The following is a 17445-nucleotide window of genomic DNA, read 5'->3' as shown; positions in this document are numbered from 1 at the left end:
AACCGGCCACTCGTCTGTGCAGCATTTGAAAGAGATGCTTCAGACTCTAATCTGTGATTCAGAGTCGGACTTGAATTCTCACCGACACCCTTTTTAAAAAAACAACTACCTGCTCACAGCTAGTTTAAGCAGTGCTTAGCCACATGAAGCTAAAAGCTAATGCTTGTTCTTGATGCAAATCTGAACTCACGACCGGCCGCCCATCTGTGTTGGATTTAAAGAGATGCTTCAGACTCTTCATCCGTGATGACTTTCATTAAAAAAGCTCGTTTAAGCCGTGAGCTAAACGCTGTCAGGTACTTTTGTTTGTTTAAGCATATCATTTCATTTCACCAAAAAACGACTGTATTCTCATTGCACTCGTTTTTGCGAGCTGTTTATTTAGTTTCAATAAAGCCGAGATGAAACTCAAGTATGCTAACTTTGACTGCTAGCTCCGGTTTTGTGACAATATTTGCTAAAAATCGAATACTCATTTTTCACAGTTGTAGTTTACAAGCTTCCTCGATGAATCAAATGAGTTCTATTTTTCTGGAATTCACTTTCACAATTTATCAAATGTCAAGATCGGGCCAGAAAAGTTCAGCCCCAGGCTGCAGGGCCTCGACTACACAGGCGTATGTAACGTGGTGCTTATAAAAAGAGCTCAGACACTAAACGCTGTTTCCACCACACTCAGACTTTTTACTCACTAAATCTGAGCACCGACTCCATTTAGCTGAAAAACCAACTGCAACTCTGCCACAATGATGTAATTTCTGTCCTATCTCCAACAATTTTCTGTCAACATGAGAGACGGCTGAGTGTCCATATTCCCTAGTTACTGCCCACCTGTCCGAACTTCACCCACCCACAATATGAGCCTCTTCTCCCCGTCTATCGCGCTCGCTCTCTCTCGTTATTTTGATCGGGGATCCATTTGGTTTAAATTGACTCATTTTGTCAGTGGGAATCAGAGCAGGGAAACTGAAGAGGGGAGAAACGGGCAAGGGCTGCTGCCGCTGCCGCTGCCGCTTTGATCCCTCCGACAGCCAGCGTGAAAAGTGCATTTCATAAAGGATGTTCGCCTGTGATGAGCCCGCCAGAGTGACAAATTGGGCCCCTGGTGCTTTAAATAATACACAGTGTATGGCTGAAGCGGCGGCGCTGTATTCCTATATTGCTAAACTGGCCTGTTAAGACGGGGTGCGGCGTTGCGGGTTGAAAGAGGAGCACGGTTAGCGACTGGAATCCAGAGCGGGTTTCACATCCAATCAGCTCCCTTTTCATATTCTGTCTGCGAGATGCGTGCAAACGCTAATACGAGCTTGTGCTTTCACGTGTCCGCATGCATTCGAATCTTAAGATTTGGAGCTTCAAGGACGGGGGAAGCAGCTTTTGAGTGATGACTGAGAAGGAGCCTTGTTGTCCTCCCCGTGGCATTCACAAGAAAGAATCATGTGATGATGAAAGTTTACGGTGGAGTGAGCCACTGTTGCTGACACCCCCTCAGCTGGTGAGGCAAAACGCAGAGGGGAGTGTAGTGGAAATGTTCGGACGGGCCTTTTCGCTTTCTTCACTCAGAAAAATTTGACCCAACATGCAAAAAAAACAACAACCTTTTCTCGTAGCGTATGACACACTTAACGTTACAAAGAAGAAGATTGTACAGACATACGCTGCACTGATCGGTGAGAATTCGAGGATGACAGGTGTCACTACGTACGTCACATTCATCAGAGAGCCTCCCTGTAAGCCTTTTCTTCTTACAAACGCTCGTGTGCAGATGGTCACCAGCGTATACACACCACCACCACCTCCTCCTCCTCCTCCTCCTCCTCCCTCTCACGGATGTCTCCCATAATGAAAGAATCATCAGAGAAAAATCTGGAGGTGGCGTGACGCACAGTTGAGTCTCCAGTCAAAGATAGAGACTGAATAAGGAAGGTGACAGCTTGGTGCCTCTCTGCAGCAGCAAATCCAATATACTCCTCCAGAAGGGAACAAACTGCGGCCTATCTGCGAGATAGTCTATAATCCAGGACACCTTGGCGTTATCGGGCTGTATCGCTCTGAGCTTCTGCCTGAGAGGGAGTGGCTGGAGAGTGTTTAAGGCACTCGAGAAATCAAAGATCTCGATTCTCACTGAGCTCCCGAGCCTCTCCTGTTGGAACTGGCCCACTACACTATGACATTTAGTCAGCGTAACGTATATTGAAACACGTTTTGGACACATGACTGTACGCAAAATTTGGCATTTACCAGACGTTCATCCGTTCGAGGATGCCTCCCGAACGCCGTCACTCAAGCCCGAACACTCAAAACACTGCGGGTGGTTTTACAGAGCCGAGGCCCCCTGGTTGGACTCAAGGATACATTAAAGAGCTGCTGGAGTACCTATTTGCTGACTGGCACATCCTTTTAGCACTTTCATCAGGGGCTGCGCTGTGCACAGCCATTTGATGCAGTTTGTTTTTAACCTTCCCAGTGGGTGTTCTCTCCTGTCCTGAGGGGGGGAACCCGCGGAAATCGGTCTGATTGTTTGGTTTCCCGGGTCCTTGCGGTGCAAGTAGTGTCTAGTAGTGTCCAAATATCTTTATAATCAAATGCGAGTTAATAATCTTCATGATGGAAAGGACAAAAAAAAAAAAAAACTACACGAATAAACCCCCTTTTTTTACTGTAGGATTTTGGAAAAGAATGGATTTCAGGGGCTACAGCAACAAGTGTGCCATCCAACCTGACATTAGTTTAAAGTGCATAATGCTCACAACCCCGACAAAATTAAACTTAATGAGAAAGGTAGAACTTTCCAAAAGAGGTAACTTAATCCGCCTGAATCGGTAAGTGAGCTCTGCTTCGCTCTGAGTTTTTCAGGGCAGAACGCTCAAGTCATCACGCTTCCAGGAAAAACCTGCTGAAACACAGAAAACGAACCCCTGTGGGGAAACGCAGGCCCACCAGATAATTTGCCTTTTTTCTGCCCCCGGAGTGGAGCTCACTTTGCCTGTTTATGAGCCGGCATGCTGAAAGCCTGTCCCTTTAGGTCAGCATAATTACCCCCCCCCACCCCACCCCGCTACCACACTACACACACACACACTACACACACAGACCGACCACATTTCCACCACTTGCTTTCCATTAAGGTCGTGACTCACCGTGCCCAGCTCGCTCTGGCCTACAATGTGCTAGCAGCTGAGAGCTAATTGCCACACTCAGGATAACAAGAATGGGAGATAGTGGGTGTTATTTGGCTGACTCACAAGCAAACTAGCCCGCCACTGCTAACTACTTATCAAGCGGAGCCTTTGTTTTAGATGTTTGGTGCCGAGAAGGAGGAGGTGCATTTTTATTTGTTATTGTTATCATAATTTCAAATGTAAAATAAGACGTTCGTTGGGTCCTTTTTCTTTTCTTTTCTAAAATAAAAGATTATGCAATGCCCAAACACAATTTGTAATATATAGGTCGCAGTAAATCTTTTGTGGTAAGCAGGACAGATAATGAAATTCTGATGCAAATGTGCTGCTAATATGCCAGCGCCTTCGCCGAGTGGTATAATACTGCATTTCCTCTTCAAGGATGTGCTGCTTAAGGGGGGAGGGAACATGTGCAGAACATGATGTACTGTATGCACGATGCAGCTCCTGTTCGTTTTAACCATATCAGATTAAAAAAAAAGAAAGAAAAAAAAGTCCCATCACCTCCCACAACTGCAGTTCCTTTCATGTTTTAAAATGACCCCCATCTCTGTCCATGTTCGACCCACAGTGTGCCTGTACAAGCACCCGTGATTCAGATGTTATTTTTTCATGGGTACAATTGGTAAAAAGGACCACAAAAAAAAAAAAAATCACAGAGTTGTTTTTCTTTCTTTCTTTTTTATTTTTTTTTATTTTAGGGAGAATTTAATTGAAATTGTATTTTGACAAATAACCATTTAATGGTGTAAAACAGGCTATTGTGCAAGTGTGCCTGCGAGTGTGCGATAAGAGTACCAGTGGAGGAGAAGCAATGACACTTCTTTTTCCAAAGAGTGGAGAGAGAGAGAGAGAGAGAGAGAGAGAGAGAGAGAGAGAGAGATGGTGTGTGTGTGTGTGTGTGTGTGTGTGTGTGTTGTGAGTGTGTGTGTGTGAGAATTTAGAGAAACAGTAAACAATAATAATAAAAAAAAAAACATTTTTTTTTTTTTTTACTGATTTAACCCTTCGCTCACACTCTCAGTAGCTCAGTAAGCCCTACCATTTTCTACACACTCACCACCGCTGTATGTGTATTCTGTGTTTGTCTGTCCTCTCGTCTGCTGCTGCTGCTGCTGAGCGCGCACACGCACACACACACACACACACACACACACACACACACACACACACCTCGGATAATGTAAGGTTTGCAGCGTCTGTGTGGGGTGAAAACGAGCTGAGACTGCCATATTGTTTTATCGGGCGCTAGCAGTGTTTGCATGTGTGCACCATAGCACAGCGAGCTAATTCTAATCCCTCCCAGAGTATTCTGTATAAGCTCAGAGCGCCACGCTGAAGAAAAACACACATCAACAGAGGAGGGAGGAGGAGGTGGTGGGGGGGGGGCACAGTGCTTTACTTTGTACTGCAATTTGCTGTTTTTCAAGGATAACTGAATTACATACACTGAGATGTGAGTTGTAGCTTGTAACGGTGATTATAAGTGTAATGCTTCGGCGGTAATATCAAAGTCAGAGGAGAAAATCCGCCTTTTGTTTTAAGATGCTGTGGGTTGTTGAACATAGCAAGGAAGTGTTTTCTTGAGAGTTTGGTGTTGGTTTGAATAGACGTGTGTGTGTGTGTGTGCGTGTGTGTGCGTGTGTGTGTGTGTGTGTGTGCGTGGCAGGAAGCCAGCACCATCAGTCTTATTAGGAGAGTGGATGAGTCACTCTGCCGTCTCCTCTCCACTCCACATCATCCCCGCTGTTGTTCTCCTTCATAGACGAGGTTGGGTCAGAAGTGCTCTCGGGCCGGCGGTCTGCGGCGTACCGACGAGAGACGATACGTTTCCAGTAAACGCGGCAAACCCCCCTGCTGTGCGAGCGGCGGCGCGTACGTGTGTGTGTGTGTGTGTGTGTGTGTGTGTGTGTGTGTGTAGGCGCGTGCATTAGTCTGCAAGACGAAACGAGGGAGCGCGACATGCGGGGGACACTTTATTTATGGGGTCTTTGCGGTTTTGAGTGCTGACTGTTCAAATGGGCAGAGAGAGGCAGTGACGCAGAGAGAGAGAGAGAGAGAGAGTCTGCAGAGGGGAGGCAGAGTGCAAGCCGCATTTGATAATTGGCTGAGAGATCGCCACCAGAATGAAATTATGCTAGTTAATCTCTCCTCAATTAATTACCTCAGGAGCGGCCTGCAGTACATTCATTCTTCCAGAAAGAGTATCGACCCCCAGCTGAAAGGGAAAAGCAGCTATATCATACCCATAATGCCGACTTGCAGCGGTCGTGTGATGCATGTGAGCATACAGTATAGGCTGCTAAAAAAAAAAGGAAGAAATGGAAGTGATGTCGTCATCTCCCTGCAACCTAGAAAATGTCTCCTATACAGACTTGCAAAGCCTCTTGTGTATATATATATATTTTGGGCATCTGGGAAAGTGAGGCAAAAGGAGGCGACAGCTCATTACAAAACTCCATCGGAGCTCTCTGTATCCCCCCCCCACTCTCTCTCTCTCTCCCCTTTTTTATTTTTCCTCTCTCCTCTTGCACCTCTCGAGGCATGGCAGGAGGGTGTGTGTGTGTGGGGGGTTTCCAGATTATTCCCTTAGTCGCCCTTGCCAGGTAGTAAATACTTCAAGAAGCTCAGGAGGCAGAGAATAGATCACCTGCTGCCACATTCAACAGCATTCATCCAGCTGGCCTATAACCAGTGCTGCCAAAGAGAGAGAGAGAGAAAAAAAAAAGTTACAGCGACGTGGAAAGATGTCGCTTATGAAAAAAAGGGCAAATGTGGGTCAAGTAGCTTCACAAACAGTGTTGTTTATACGGAAGTACTAATAGGAGAGTAATTAAGACGGGATGAAACGTCTGTTTTTGTATGCTCCTTGGATACGATTGGCCTCCTGCTTCGACCAGGTATCACGGCAAAGTGTGAAATAGACACGCATGTCCGCTACAGGGAAAATAACGTGAGATAGTCACGCTTTTAGGCGGTCTAGGGGGTGAAAAGTTACACGCACGTAAATGTCTGCGTTAAATTTAGACGTTCTGAAAGCACAAAACTAAATGTCACGTGACACGGGATCATGTGACGAAGGTCCCGCAACAGAGGTTTTGAGAGCAAATACAAAATAATTTTTTGGCCGATATTATTATTAGCGTTAGTCACAAACTAAGTTTGAGTTGTTTTTTGTTGTTGTTTTGTTTCCAAACCCCAACCGTAAGTTTCATTTTAATTCCACTGCAGGAAAACGTGTAACTTTCACGCCTCGAAAGCGTAGCTATCTCACGTTTCGCTATCTGGGACGGGCGTGTCTTTTTTTTCGCAGGTCGTACCGGGTCGCCCGCTTTACGAGACCTCAACAGGATGATGAAGGGAATAGATGTCTGAGGTTTTTAGATTTAAGTGTCTGTGCCCCTGATAGAATCTCCACCGCTGATGCCATCAATTAATGCCGTTTCTAGCCGTGCACGGCACGACGTGAGCTTTCAAAAGGTCATCGCTCCCCAGGACCCCGCCCCCCCTACACACACACACACACACACACACACACACACACACACACACACACACACACACACACCGCACCACTGCGTCGCTTCCATCCCTCCTTAATTGCCTGGCAAACATCTCAGCGAGAGAAAGACAAATATCGCTTTTTCCTGTGGATATTGTTCCGTCTGAACTCGCCGTCACCGTTAATAATTTAGCACCTATTCTTTTTTTTTTTTTCCTCGCCGCTCCTTTCTCTCAGGAACACTTCCTCCCTCACCTTATCTTCTCCTCTCGGGCCGTTTCTTTCTTCCTTTTCCCTCTTTCTCTCCGTTTCCTTCCTTTTATTCCCCACAGCCACCTTCAGCTGTGTGTGTGTGTGTGTGTGTGTGTGTGTGTGTGTGTGTGTGTGTGTGTGTGTGTGTGTGTGTGTGTGTGTGTGTGTGTGTGTGTGCACGTCGGCCTGTATGTCTTTGATGCCGAGGACCCCTCGGCTTCGAGGCAGTGCCACGGGGGCCCCTGCAAAGTGAGACAGTCAAACACAGGGAGACTTGCTCTCACACCGTAATTAGTCGCCAAGTTTCACCTAATTAAATGGGACCTTATTAGAGGCGCGAATGAGTAGAAAGGGAGAAACAAGAAAGACGACTGCTGAGCAGCGACGGAGAACGCCGGCTCTCTTTGGTGTTGTTTTTGGCTCGAGTTTCATCCCCAGCTTTTTTTTTTTTTTTTTTTTAGTCGCCATCTCCTTGTATCACTTCTCATTTGTCTCCTTTCTCGCTCCTCTCTCTTCCAAAAGCCGCTTTTTTTTTTTTCAGAATAAATATTTCATGCCCCCCCTCCCCCTCTTTCTCCAGCCACATGGAGTAATCTGTGAGACACCCAGCAATGTACACTGTCATCTTCGCCCATGATTGCTCCGCCGTGCAAAATAGATCTGTCCATACAGGGAGGGCCTTCTGATGAGGGGTGCAAAGCAATCACAAGCCCATTTCCAAACTCGACTCGGTGTCCTCACACAGGCGCCTTTTTGTTTTTTGGCCTGGCCTCTGAAAACTCTTTTTTTTTTTTTTTTTTTTCACATGTCGTGATCGAGATGTTCCACTTTGGTTTCAAATTGAAATCATGCGGATGGTTGTAAATGGCATTTGGACGTGAGAGAAGGGGCTTCTTATTTTTTTTGATTTTTTTTTTTTGCACTTCTTAATGTAGGGAATGAGATAGAAGCATATTAGATTGAGTTAGTGAAGAGGTGAGCGGCGCCTCGCTTTCTAGCCGCACACTGGATCTCATTGTCGGAGAGATAATTAGAACCTTTAAAACAGGCTAAATCAAGGTCTTGGGATTGATGAGTTAATGTGTGCGTGCGAGAGAGCACACCGAGTGACCTGGGAGAACGTTACCAGGATTTATTTAGACTCCAGTACATCTTCCGTTATCAAAGTTACATTTATCATCGCTCTCTGTCCTCTTGTTCCTCTTCTGTCCTTTCTTCTTCTCCTCCTCCTCCTCCTCCCCTCCCTCCCTCCTCCACCCGCCTCCTGTCTTTGCTAATGTCCTCAATTCTTCCTCGTCTCCCTCCTGTCTCCCCGACTCTCCTCTCCTCTCTCCGCTGCTCTCTTTGGCAGTGTGTTTGGCCTGTGACGGCCCAGAGGCAGCCATGCTGTCTTCTCCACTCAGTCTGCTGTTTCCCTTCTCCCATGCCCTGACCCTGCTATACTCAGCAAACACACACTCTCTCTCTCTCTCTCTTTCCCTCCCTCTCTCCCCCCTCCATCTATTTCTCTTTCCTTTACTCTCTCTCTCTCTCTCTCTATCCCGTGCTCTCCACATCATTCCTGTCTTCATCCTCTCGCTCATGCCCTCCTCCTCCTTTTTCTGCTGTGACCCCTATCTGCTACGCAGCCAAGTGCAATGTCTATCAGGCACAGCGTTGACACACACACACACACACACACACACACACACACACACAACAATGCATGCATGCAGGCACATCATCTGTGCTTTGTTTTTTTTCATCATCTCTCTCCCTCTGCTTCCTCAGCTATTTTTTGGGGGATCTGCGGGCCGGAAATGAGACGGCAAAACGGTCATAGGGCTTCGGCCTGTTTTTTTTTTTTTTTTTTTTTTCTAAGCAGTGATTCAAAAATTAAAGACAGTCGGTGATTAGATGCAGACTGGCAAGCAAACTTGCTGACATGCTACAGTGCAAACACAGTCCGGTGCTGTGGCACAAACAAACACAATAAACCGTAATGGCTCAGAAATTGCCACACAACAGACATCAGCGCATGTGCCCGCAAGCGATGACAGTCAAAGCCTCCTCCTCCCTTTTTTTTTTCCCCCCTACCACTGCAACATCTTAGCAAGTGCTAAAGACACCGCATCAAATTGCCGCTGTATCCCAGCAGGGGAGGTTCTTTGAAATATCCAAAGTGTAAGCTAGTCAGCTGATAGGGTGGCTGACTAAAGCCAGCTAAGAAAAGCCACAGCTCAAACCAGTGCAGCCACTGGCCCACTTTCAGCCTCGCACAAATGAACTAAGTCTTTTCTATAAAAACTCCAAATGCACACACAGTATGAGGGCGCTAATATCTCGGAGCGCCGTCGCACAGTGGCATCTCGGCGGGTAATCATCGCTCCGGCAGCGCGCGACTTTTGTCCGTGTGGAATTACAATCTCGGCGAAAGCTGCGGCTCGAACTCACGTGTCAGTCAATTTCCCTGCTTCACCATCACCAGCCTTCTACGGCTCACAAGCCTCTTACGAGTAAATGCAGAAGAGGTCTAATAGACCGGCTCTTGTCTCCCAGCGATGGAGCGAGATCCCCAAACATAAAGGCCATAGCCCCCTCCCCCCACCCCCCCCACCCCCGGGTGGGGGCGACGTAACCTGGGATAGAGGCTCCAGAGTGACCCACTTCCATTGTGTGTGCGGTTGGTTGGTGGTGTGGTGCTCACGGGATGTTTGTGAAGATGCAACAAAAGTCTGCGTGCGCTCGAAGGGCTTTTCTTTGAAGATATTTTCTACGTCCTGATTTCTGATTCAGGTCTCGAAAAGGCCTATGGATATGTTTGGAAGCAACGTTGCGTGTCTCGAAACAAATGTAATTAATTTTCCCCAGCTATATTATAACCTTTGCTTTTATTATTCCCACTTGCATCCTCAGATTTAAAGCAAGGGTGTTGTTTCTTTCTTTCATTTTTTTGCCCAGATAAATAAATCTGATGTTAACTGGACATTAAAATTAATTTGGCATCGCCTCAGCCAGCCTCAGTCAGGGCTAAAGACAACGCTGTTTGTCCAAAGCTGAAGGAGCAGACAGATTTAAGTGGTTTCAAAAGTATTCATATTGATGGCCGAACCTCAGGGGGAGGTGACACTTCAGAAGAGAGGAAAAGAAGGGGAAGAAAAAGCAGTTTTGCTTTAGTACAGCAGCCCAATTCATTAGCTCAGTGGGAAATGTCTTCATTTTTAGCAAGCCTGCAGAGTCAATGGACCATGGCTAGGAAATCAGCCTCCTTTCAGCATGTACAACACACAGAGCGCGGGCTAACTACCTCAGCATTGCGCTGCGCGGGGCAGCTGACGTGCCGCTGAAGGTTGGCTGCTTTACCCCATGAGAGCCGGAGGAAGCAATAGGTCCTCCCTGCTGCTTTTTTTTTAATTTTTTTTTTATAGGAGTTTGTCTGAATGTGTCTGAGGTGAGGAGCCAATTGGATGAGCATTCAGGAGCAGGGCACGGAAGCCCCTCAAGAGAGCCGCTGTGCATTGTGGGTAGCCTGATGGCTCAATCGTAGGTGTAAATGAGCAAGACAATCAGTACCTGGTATCCGCTTGTCTCTTTGATGGCTGTGTTTGTCAAGCCGAGGCAGACAGGAAAGAAAAAAGGGAGGGAGAGGCAGGCACGCCGTGGATCTGTCTAAAGCAACGGTTACCATTTTCATCACATCAGCCGGCATGTTAACTGTGATCGTAGTTGCATCTCTCTATTCTGTTTCATTCCCTCGCCTTTCCGCGCATTTATTCAGCTCTTTACAATTCATTAAACAGAAATACTTGTTGTGTAGGCTCGCTAATGGCAAAAAGTTATTTGATTTTTCTATCGAGTGGCAGCTGCTCCCTGAAGCATTGGCTGGACATCGACTGGCGATCATTAGTTGATGCTTTACAAAGGTAATTTTCGACATGAAAACGGATTTCAATAGGTGTTTAGGAGAGAAAACAAAAAAAAGATTTCCACCAGCATAGGGAATGGCACTCTTGGAGCAATGTTGAATGTTTTGCTGAAAGGCATTCGTAGTGGAAGCAGTGATTCATTTGTTGATAATAAAAAAAAAGAAACCACATTCGGCAGGACTTTAGAGGACTCTCATTCTGTTTTTTCCCCTCTGTTGTCGCCCTTTTTCTTTGCTGTCCCTGTCTCGGCTGCATTGTGTCCCTCAGTCATGTGTCTCGCTCTGCATAACACCTTTTTTTGGTGCCATTGTGTCTTTCAGTCACCGTCTCAATGCTGCTCAAGGATTCTCATACAGTTACATATATTAACATTATTGCATAAGTGATAGACCTAAAGAGTGATTTCTGTTCTATTTTTTTTCTTTTACAGGAGAAAAAGAGCATTAAAAGTAAGCCATGGTCCAAACTCCTTTTTTTTTGTTTTGTTTTGTTCTGTTTTTTGTTTTTTTTACAACTATGGGCAAAGGCATGCTTGGCTTGGTTTGCACTCACCCTCGCTTTTGCTTGATTTTTTTGATTCTCCATATTTTGCATCAGGTCATGAATAAATTACATCTAACATAGCTTTAACACTGGCACTTGTATTAACTCTGGCACTGTATAATGTCTAAGCATTCGGGCTGTGGGGCAGACTCCTTCTTTCCTACCCTTCCTTCCAGTTTTTGGCCTCATTTTGAACCAAATCATCAGCTTTGGGTTTTGTATTTTGGTTAATTATCTTCCCCACATTTGCACTTGTGTGACAGCAGTCACTGACAGTAGGCTGTCTGTCGAACCTGTTGTGCTGACGTAGCATTGTAAGTACATAATTTGCTTTCTACAATAATAAACCAGACGTAGTTAATCTGAGGCCAGCGCCCAGCAAGGTAATTGGTTAAAACCCCTATTATTGGATTTAAGAGGATATCAGAGCGCTTGAGCCACGCAAAGCTATTAAGCTACTTAGATCAGAACGTGATTGCCGTCTGTCAATCACCGAAAAAAGAAAAGAAAAATAGGGTGTTGTTGGTTGCTTCTACCTCGCTCGCACACACACACACACACACACACACACACACACACACACACACACACACACACACACCAGGGCCAAATTGTGCATCTTAAATTTTAGATGAAGGCCAGCTGAAAAACACAAACTGACCTCGTCCCTTCTCTCTTCATCGCTGCCCCTCTTCCCCCCCCTCCCTCCCTCTCAGCACAAACGCGTTTTACAGCATGACATTATTTCAAGTCTGATTCACGCCACTGTTTTTTAGTTTGAGGCTGTTGTCGTAGCCAATGGAGTCTTCTTTTCATTGCTGTTTTTCGTTACCGTTTCTGTGATGTGATATGGGTTCTGCATGAAAACCAACGCAAAGCTTATTCGCAAGAGCTTTATTGTATTCACTGGTGATAAATCAGAACGGATACCAAGCTGTGGAAAAAGGTGCCTGGTAACCATCGTGACCAGTTTTTATTGTTTTCTACCTTCTTCCATTAACATTCAGATGCGCTGATGACCTCATTAGGAAAAAAAAAAAATACAGATTCACGCATCTAATGAACAAATTCATAACAGCCAAATCATGTGACACATACCACAACAAACACTTAGTGGCAGGAAAGTTTATCATTCTCATTGTTAGTTTATCATCAAATATCCCACTTTAGGGAAACAAACAGTATCATTTACGTTTCTTCTTCTCTGCTCTGCTTCCTCTAGACTCCCGGCCCTTGCCTGACGTAGCCATGACTGGCAAGTGCACCCGGGAATGCGACGAGTACGGCCACTCGGACTCCTGCTGGATGCCTGTGCGCACGTCGCCCGAGCGACGGCCATCCAAGTCAACCACCACACCCCAACAACCAAAGCTTTCCACTTTCATGAGCGGCGGCAGCGGCAGCAGCAGCAGCACCGAGCAGCCCGGCAGCCAAGAGACCCTCGCCATGGCCGCTATGGCCAACGGAGACCCCACCGCTGCTCACATGATGGGCGACCGCAATCGCAACCTGCTCAACAAGAAGATGGCCTCCTCCTCCTCCTCCTACGAGGCCTTCGGCTCGCCTTCCTACGGCTCGCCGGGAGGCGGCGAGGAGGCACTGGGCCACCCCACTGAGGAGATCCCCCTCGCACCCACCGGGGAGTACAAGCCCACATCCTGTGGTACTCTAACGCGACGGGAGGTGTACCTGTGAGCTGGGAGGGTTAAACACACCTCATGTGCCGCAACACGTGGCATTCAAATAAAACTCAGAGCATAGCTGCTTACCCACCACCATTACAGCTCTAGAAGCTTTTAGCCACCCTTGTTCTACGCAAGGTAGGACTAAACTTTCTCCAAAGACTTTTACGACAGCTCCTTAATGAAAAATCTAAGTGGATATGTAAACACAGTACCATTTTTAAAGTGCCACTTCCGGCCGTGACCCTGGAAGAAAGGAGGAGGAGGAAGAACTCTGGATGGCACCGCTTGAACTTTCAGTGAGGCTATCCTACTGGCGAGTCGAGCTCTTGGGACACAACTCTGCTGCCTGACAGTCAATCTGTACAGTAATCAACTCATTTTACATATACAGTACATGCATGCATTACCCCCCACTGTTTCCCACGGAAGGCCCCATTCACTGAAGATGACACTGTACAAAAAGAGACCATTTCTTTTTCTGTTTTATTTCTAGACGCAAAGCTGTACATGTAGACTATTTTGACTTTGAAGCGTGTCTGGATATGCCTTTTTTTTTTTAATTATTATTATTATTATTGTTATAATTATTATTTCCGAACAGTGCAACCGTCCGGCCGCGACTTTCCGAGGCCGGAGTCATATATCGGACAAAATGATCTTACGGTATCATACTGACCACGGATTCTGTCATCTTTACGGTTTGTGATTGCAGACCGAAAGTTGACCGTTTTCAACTTTTACGAGGACAGAAAAGACTAAGCTTTAAATACTCAGTCCTCTCTCGATACGGAGATTCTTGGACGGAAATGAGAGCCAATGGAATTTGCTGCAACAACACCGTGGTTAGGCCACAAACCCGCTGGTGGACTACAATGACTGACTCTAACCTACCAGTGTACACACTCTTCACACTCACTGTACATAAACCATCGGACCATAGCAACAGTGCTAAGTGCTCTCATTATCCTTTTGTCTCGCTACCTTTCCTCAGTCTCTCGTTCTTTGTCTTTGATTGGTGAGATTGAGACCAAAACCCTCCGGAGAAATGGAAGATCTTAGACCTACATTATCGCATTGGCTGGAAAAGCATGTGTGGCCACGGTTGTACATTCTTGGATCGCCCTAGTGGTGATGCTACTGTTCATACCGAGTTGTAATACTTGCCCTCTCTTTCTCAAACACACATGCATAGGCAGAAAAAGCTGATTCATTTTAAGTGAGGCCAGTGGCACTGCTACACTGACTGAAACTCCCGGGTAAGCACAGTGTGTGGCATGAGATTAAAATTATCGAGGTGAAATTGAAATTGTGTGTGTGTGTATGGGCCAGATATGCAGTATATAGTGTGTTTGTATAGGCCACCCTACGTACACCAGTAATAGGCTTATAGGAGGGCATAAACATGGCCAAGTTGGTCCTAAAACAGCTGCGAGGGCAGCTTTTTACTGTTACTCCCCGTTTTTTGTTTTTTTTTGTGCGTGTTGTTGTTGTGTGATAGGACTGAGCAATAAATATCATAATGTACATGTGACCAACAAGCATCAACTTCTTTTTCACTTCTCCTCAAGCCTTCAAGGTGACGTTAACCAACACACACGGCTGACTCCTCGAGTCCGTTTTAGCACTAAGCAGATGTTGCTTTCTCTAGAAGTACACGGCATCTTTGAGCATGAATGTAAGAATCAGCTCAATGGAGAACAATCAAGGGAAAAAAAACAAGCAACGTCTGAATGAGCAGGACGTTTTTTGGGGAATTACAGGTTGAGAAAATTGGTGTCAAGGTCAAACCAAAGCTTCGTGACCAGGATGAAGCACCCCCCCCCCTCCCCCCCCGACACACACAAAAAATGAGCTTTCCGGGAGAACTTTGCTTTAAGTACACATTAATTTGTTTTTTTTTTATTAAATGAAGGATTGAGTTTGAACGATAAGAATGTGATGTCTCAACAAAACATCCATTACGTCCTCAGAGCCGACGTTTTACTACCACTTACACAGACACGTGATAATGTTGAGATGTTGTGCCTCCTTGTCAACGGTGAATTTTCTGTTTGTTTTTTTGTTTTGTTTTTTTGCAGCTACAGAGGCGCAAAATCTCATGACTGTAATAAAGCAAAAGAATATCAGATGCAATGGAACTTTTTGTATGTTAGCAAAACCCCTTTGGTTTGACCGGAGCTGCTTTTTTCTGCATCCCGGCAATCTATAGTCTGTAAGTACTACTCGTTGTTTGAAAGAAAGTGCTCCTATACTTATCAACTGTATACATGAATATTTACTTTTTACTGCACGTTTAATGGGAACTTACTTCACTTACTGAGAAGGAAGAAGAAAAAAACTGTAAAACAAAATGTACAAAAAAAATGTTATCCCTGTAAACATGGAAATCCATCCTGTTGCTTGCTTTTGTTATACCTAATGAGACATTAGCCATGTAGTACAACTTAGTACATCAGTTAAGACCATACTCTTTTGGTTTCTTCTCATACATTTTGTCATACTAAACTTATTTGTCGTCTCTTATATCACAACACAAACACAAATCTTTCATACGTTTCTTTTACATCAACTTTATACCGCAAAATTAGGAAAGTTTTTTATCTTCCTCTTATATTTTACTTTTTAATCTCATACATCGATTTGTTACACAATAACAGTCAAAACTGTGGAAATGATCATGACAATGTACTATGCGTTTTACTTTTTTTCTTTATCTGGTGCCACTTTGTATATTTAGAGTGCTTCTGAAAAAAGAAAACTTAAAAAAAAAAACACTAGAGTGAATGCAAATATGCAATTGTGCCTTTTTATACCAATTGGTATGATTAAATGTTGGTTTGGAATGGTGCATAAACAATTACGTTGACATGCTGACACAAAAGTAGGTGGGGTGGCATTTAAGGACTGAAATACATTTGCATATCTTAGATGAAATCCCATGATGTCAAAAGGCTGTTTGGTGGACGACCAGTCAAATGTCAGTGAGCCTGTAGGTCTAATACTCAAATGGCTATTGTTCATTGGGTTTAATTATCTTGTTGAAATATCCATTCCTAGCTTAGTGCATTACCGAATGAGTACAGGTACATTCAAAAGTTGCTTGTTGGTAGAAATAATAATGATATAATGGATTTTTTTGTCGTGTTCCGCTCATGTACATGTGTGACATCAGAGGTCAAGTAACCTTCTTTGTGCATGAAACAAGCTCTAGGACAGAATATAGAAGCATAGAAAGATACAGAGGCGGGAGAAAGGTAGGAAAAAAGAAAAAAAAGAAAAAGAAAAAGAAGAAGAAGCTTGGAGACGTTTGACTGCTCAGAGTTTGAGGGAGCCGAGAGATAAAAATGCTAATGTGACGGATTACTAGGAGGAGTGGAAGTTGGTGAAAAAAAAGCTGCAAGGGAGAAGGTGCTGACAGAACACACACCTCAGCATGAGCCGTGCAACACAACAACTCATACACACAGATTTACAGTACATGCATATCGGTAGATGATGAAACCCTGTCCTACAAATAACACGCGGCACAGGGGTTCGCTGTGATGTTGCAAGGTGCTGCTTTGAATTTCTAGATCAGATAAAGTGAAAACAAGGACTCGGGAGAAGAAATGAGAGAACAATTGCCATTCAGCTGGCAACTACACTGAGTCCAGACGGTACACTACATCGTTTCCTGAGTAGTGATGGACTTTATTTTATTATCATTGCTATTAGCTGGGGTAAGAGCTGCAGAAATCTGGACAATAGCAGGTGGTATTATGTTGGAATTTTCTTAACATTTGACAGGAGACATAAGGTACGTAACACCTGCCATCAAAACATCTGGATCTGGTTGCTGCTCGAGGTGTGTGTTCAGCCCGCGCTCTCCTCTATTCGTATAGCATTCACAGTGTGTACTGAGAATTTGTAATATTAACCATTACTATTTGTCCTGCAACTTGGATGTTGATATAGAAATCGAGGAACAAATTTATCATCGTTTAATATGAGTCACTATGCACGCAGCTTAGCTGAACATGGCAAAGTGTATTGAACGCAAGTCCACTTCTATTTATGAGATATTTTACATAATTTAATTTGCTTTTGTACAGGTTTATGTAAATAAATTGCTTGTCATTTTTGTCTCTGCAGAAATTAAAATATAACATGGTAAAACAACAACTGTCTTCCCAGTCTGTTTATGTGTATATGGTTTTGGTAAAAGAATAAATAAATGAAAAGTAGGCTACGACTCAAAGAGCAGCAGCATAACACGATAACGCCCTTATTAAGACGTGAATGGAAACAACGAATTACTTGCTTTTTAAAGTCACTCACATTAATAACCACTTATCTTTTTGTACTCTACTTTTAATTGGATAGTTCCTATAATAACG

At 44.7% G+C, this 17445-nt stretch overlaps 1 protein-coding gene across 6 annotated transcripts in view; it reads left to right on the top strand.

Moving 5' to 3' along the window:
* Positions 1-17230, top strand: part of pcdh7b (protocadherin 7b) — a 109434-nt gene extending 92204 nt beyond the window's left edge. For 2 of the 6 annotated variants that reach the window (XM_069169768.1, XM_069169767.1), the window contains exons 3-4: positions 11272-11290; positions 12607-12696. In XM_069169768.1, the coding sequence (XP_069025869.1) occupies positions 11272-11288 (17 nt within the window). In that variant the 3' untranslated portion in view covers positions 11289-11290; positions 12607-12696. Of the gene's footprint in view, positions 1-11271; positions 11291-12606 lie in introns of all 6 variants that reach the window. The other 4 variants (XM_069169765.1, XM_069169764.1, XM_069169766.1 and 1 more) reach the window with 3 other exon arrangements.
* The last annotated feature ends 215 nt before the right edge of the window (positions 17231-17445 follow it).

The sequence above is a fragment of the Embiotoca jacksoni genome, unplaced genomic scaffold (genome assembly GCF_022577435.1).
Source record: "Embiotoca jacksoni isolate LCO1_2020_lvr unplaced genomic scaffold, fEmbJac1.0.p SCAF_47, whole genome shotgun sequence".
Taxonomy (NCBI): Eukaryota; Metazoa; Chordata; class Actinopteri; family Embiotocidae; genus Embiotoca; species Embiotoca jacksoni.
This window is presented reverse-complemented; position numbering and strand designations above follow the sequence as displayed.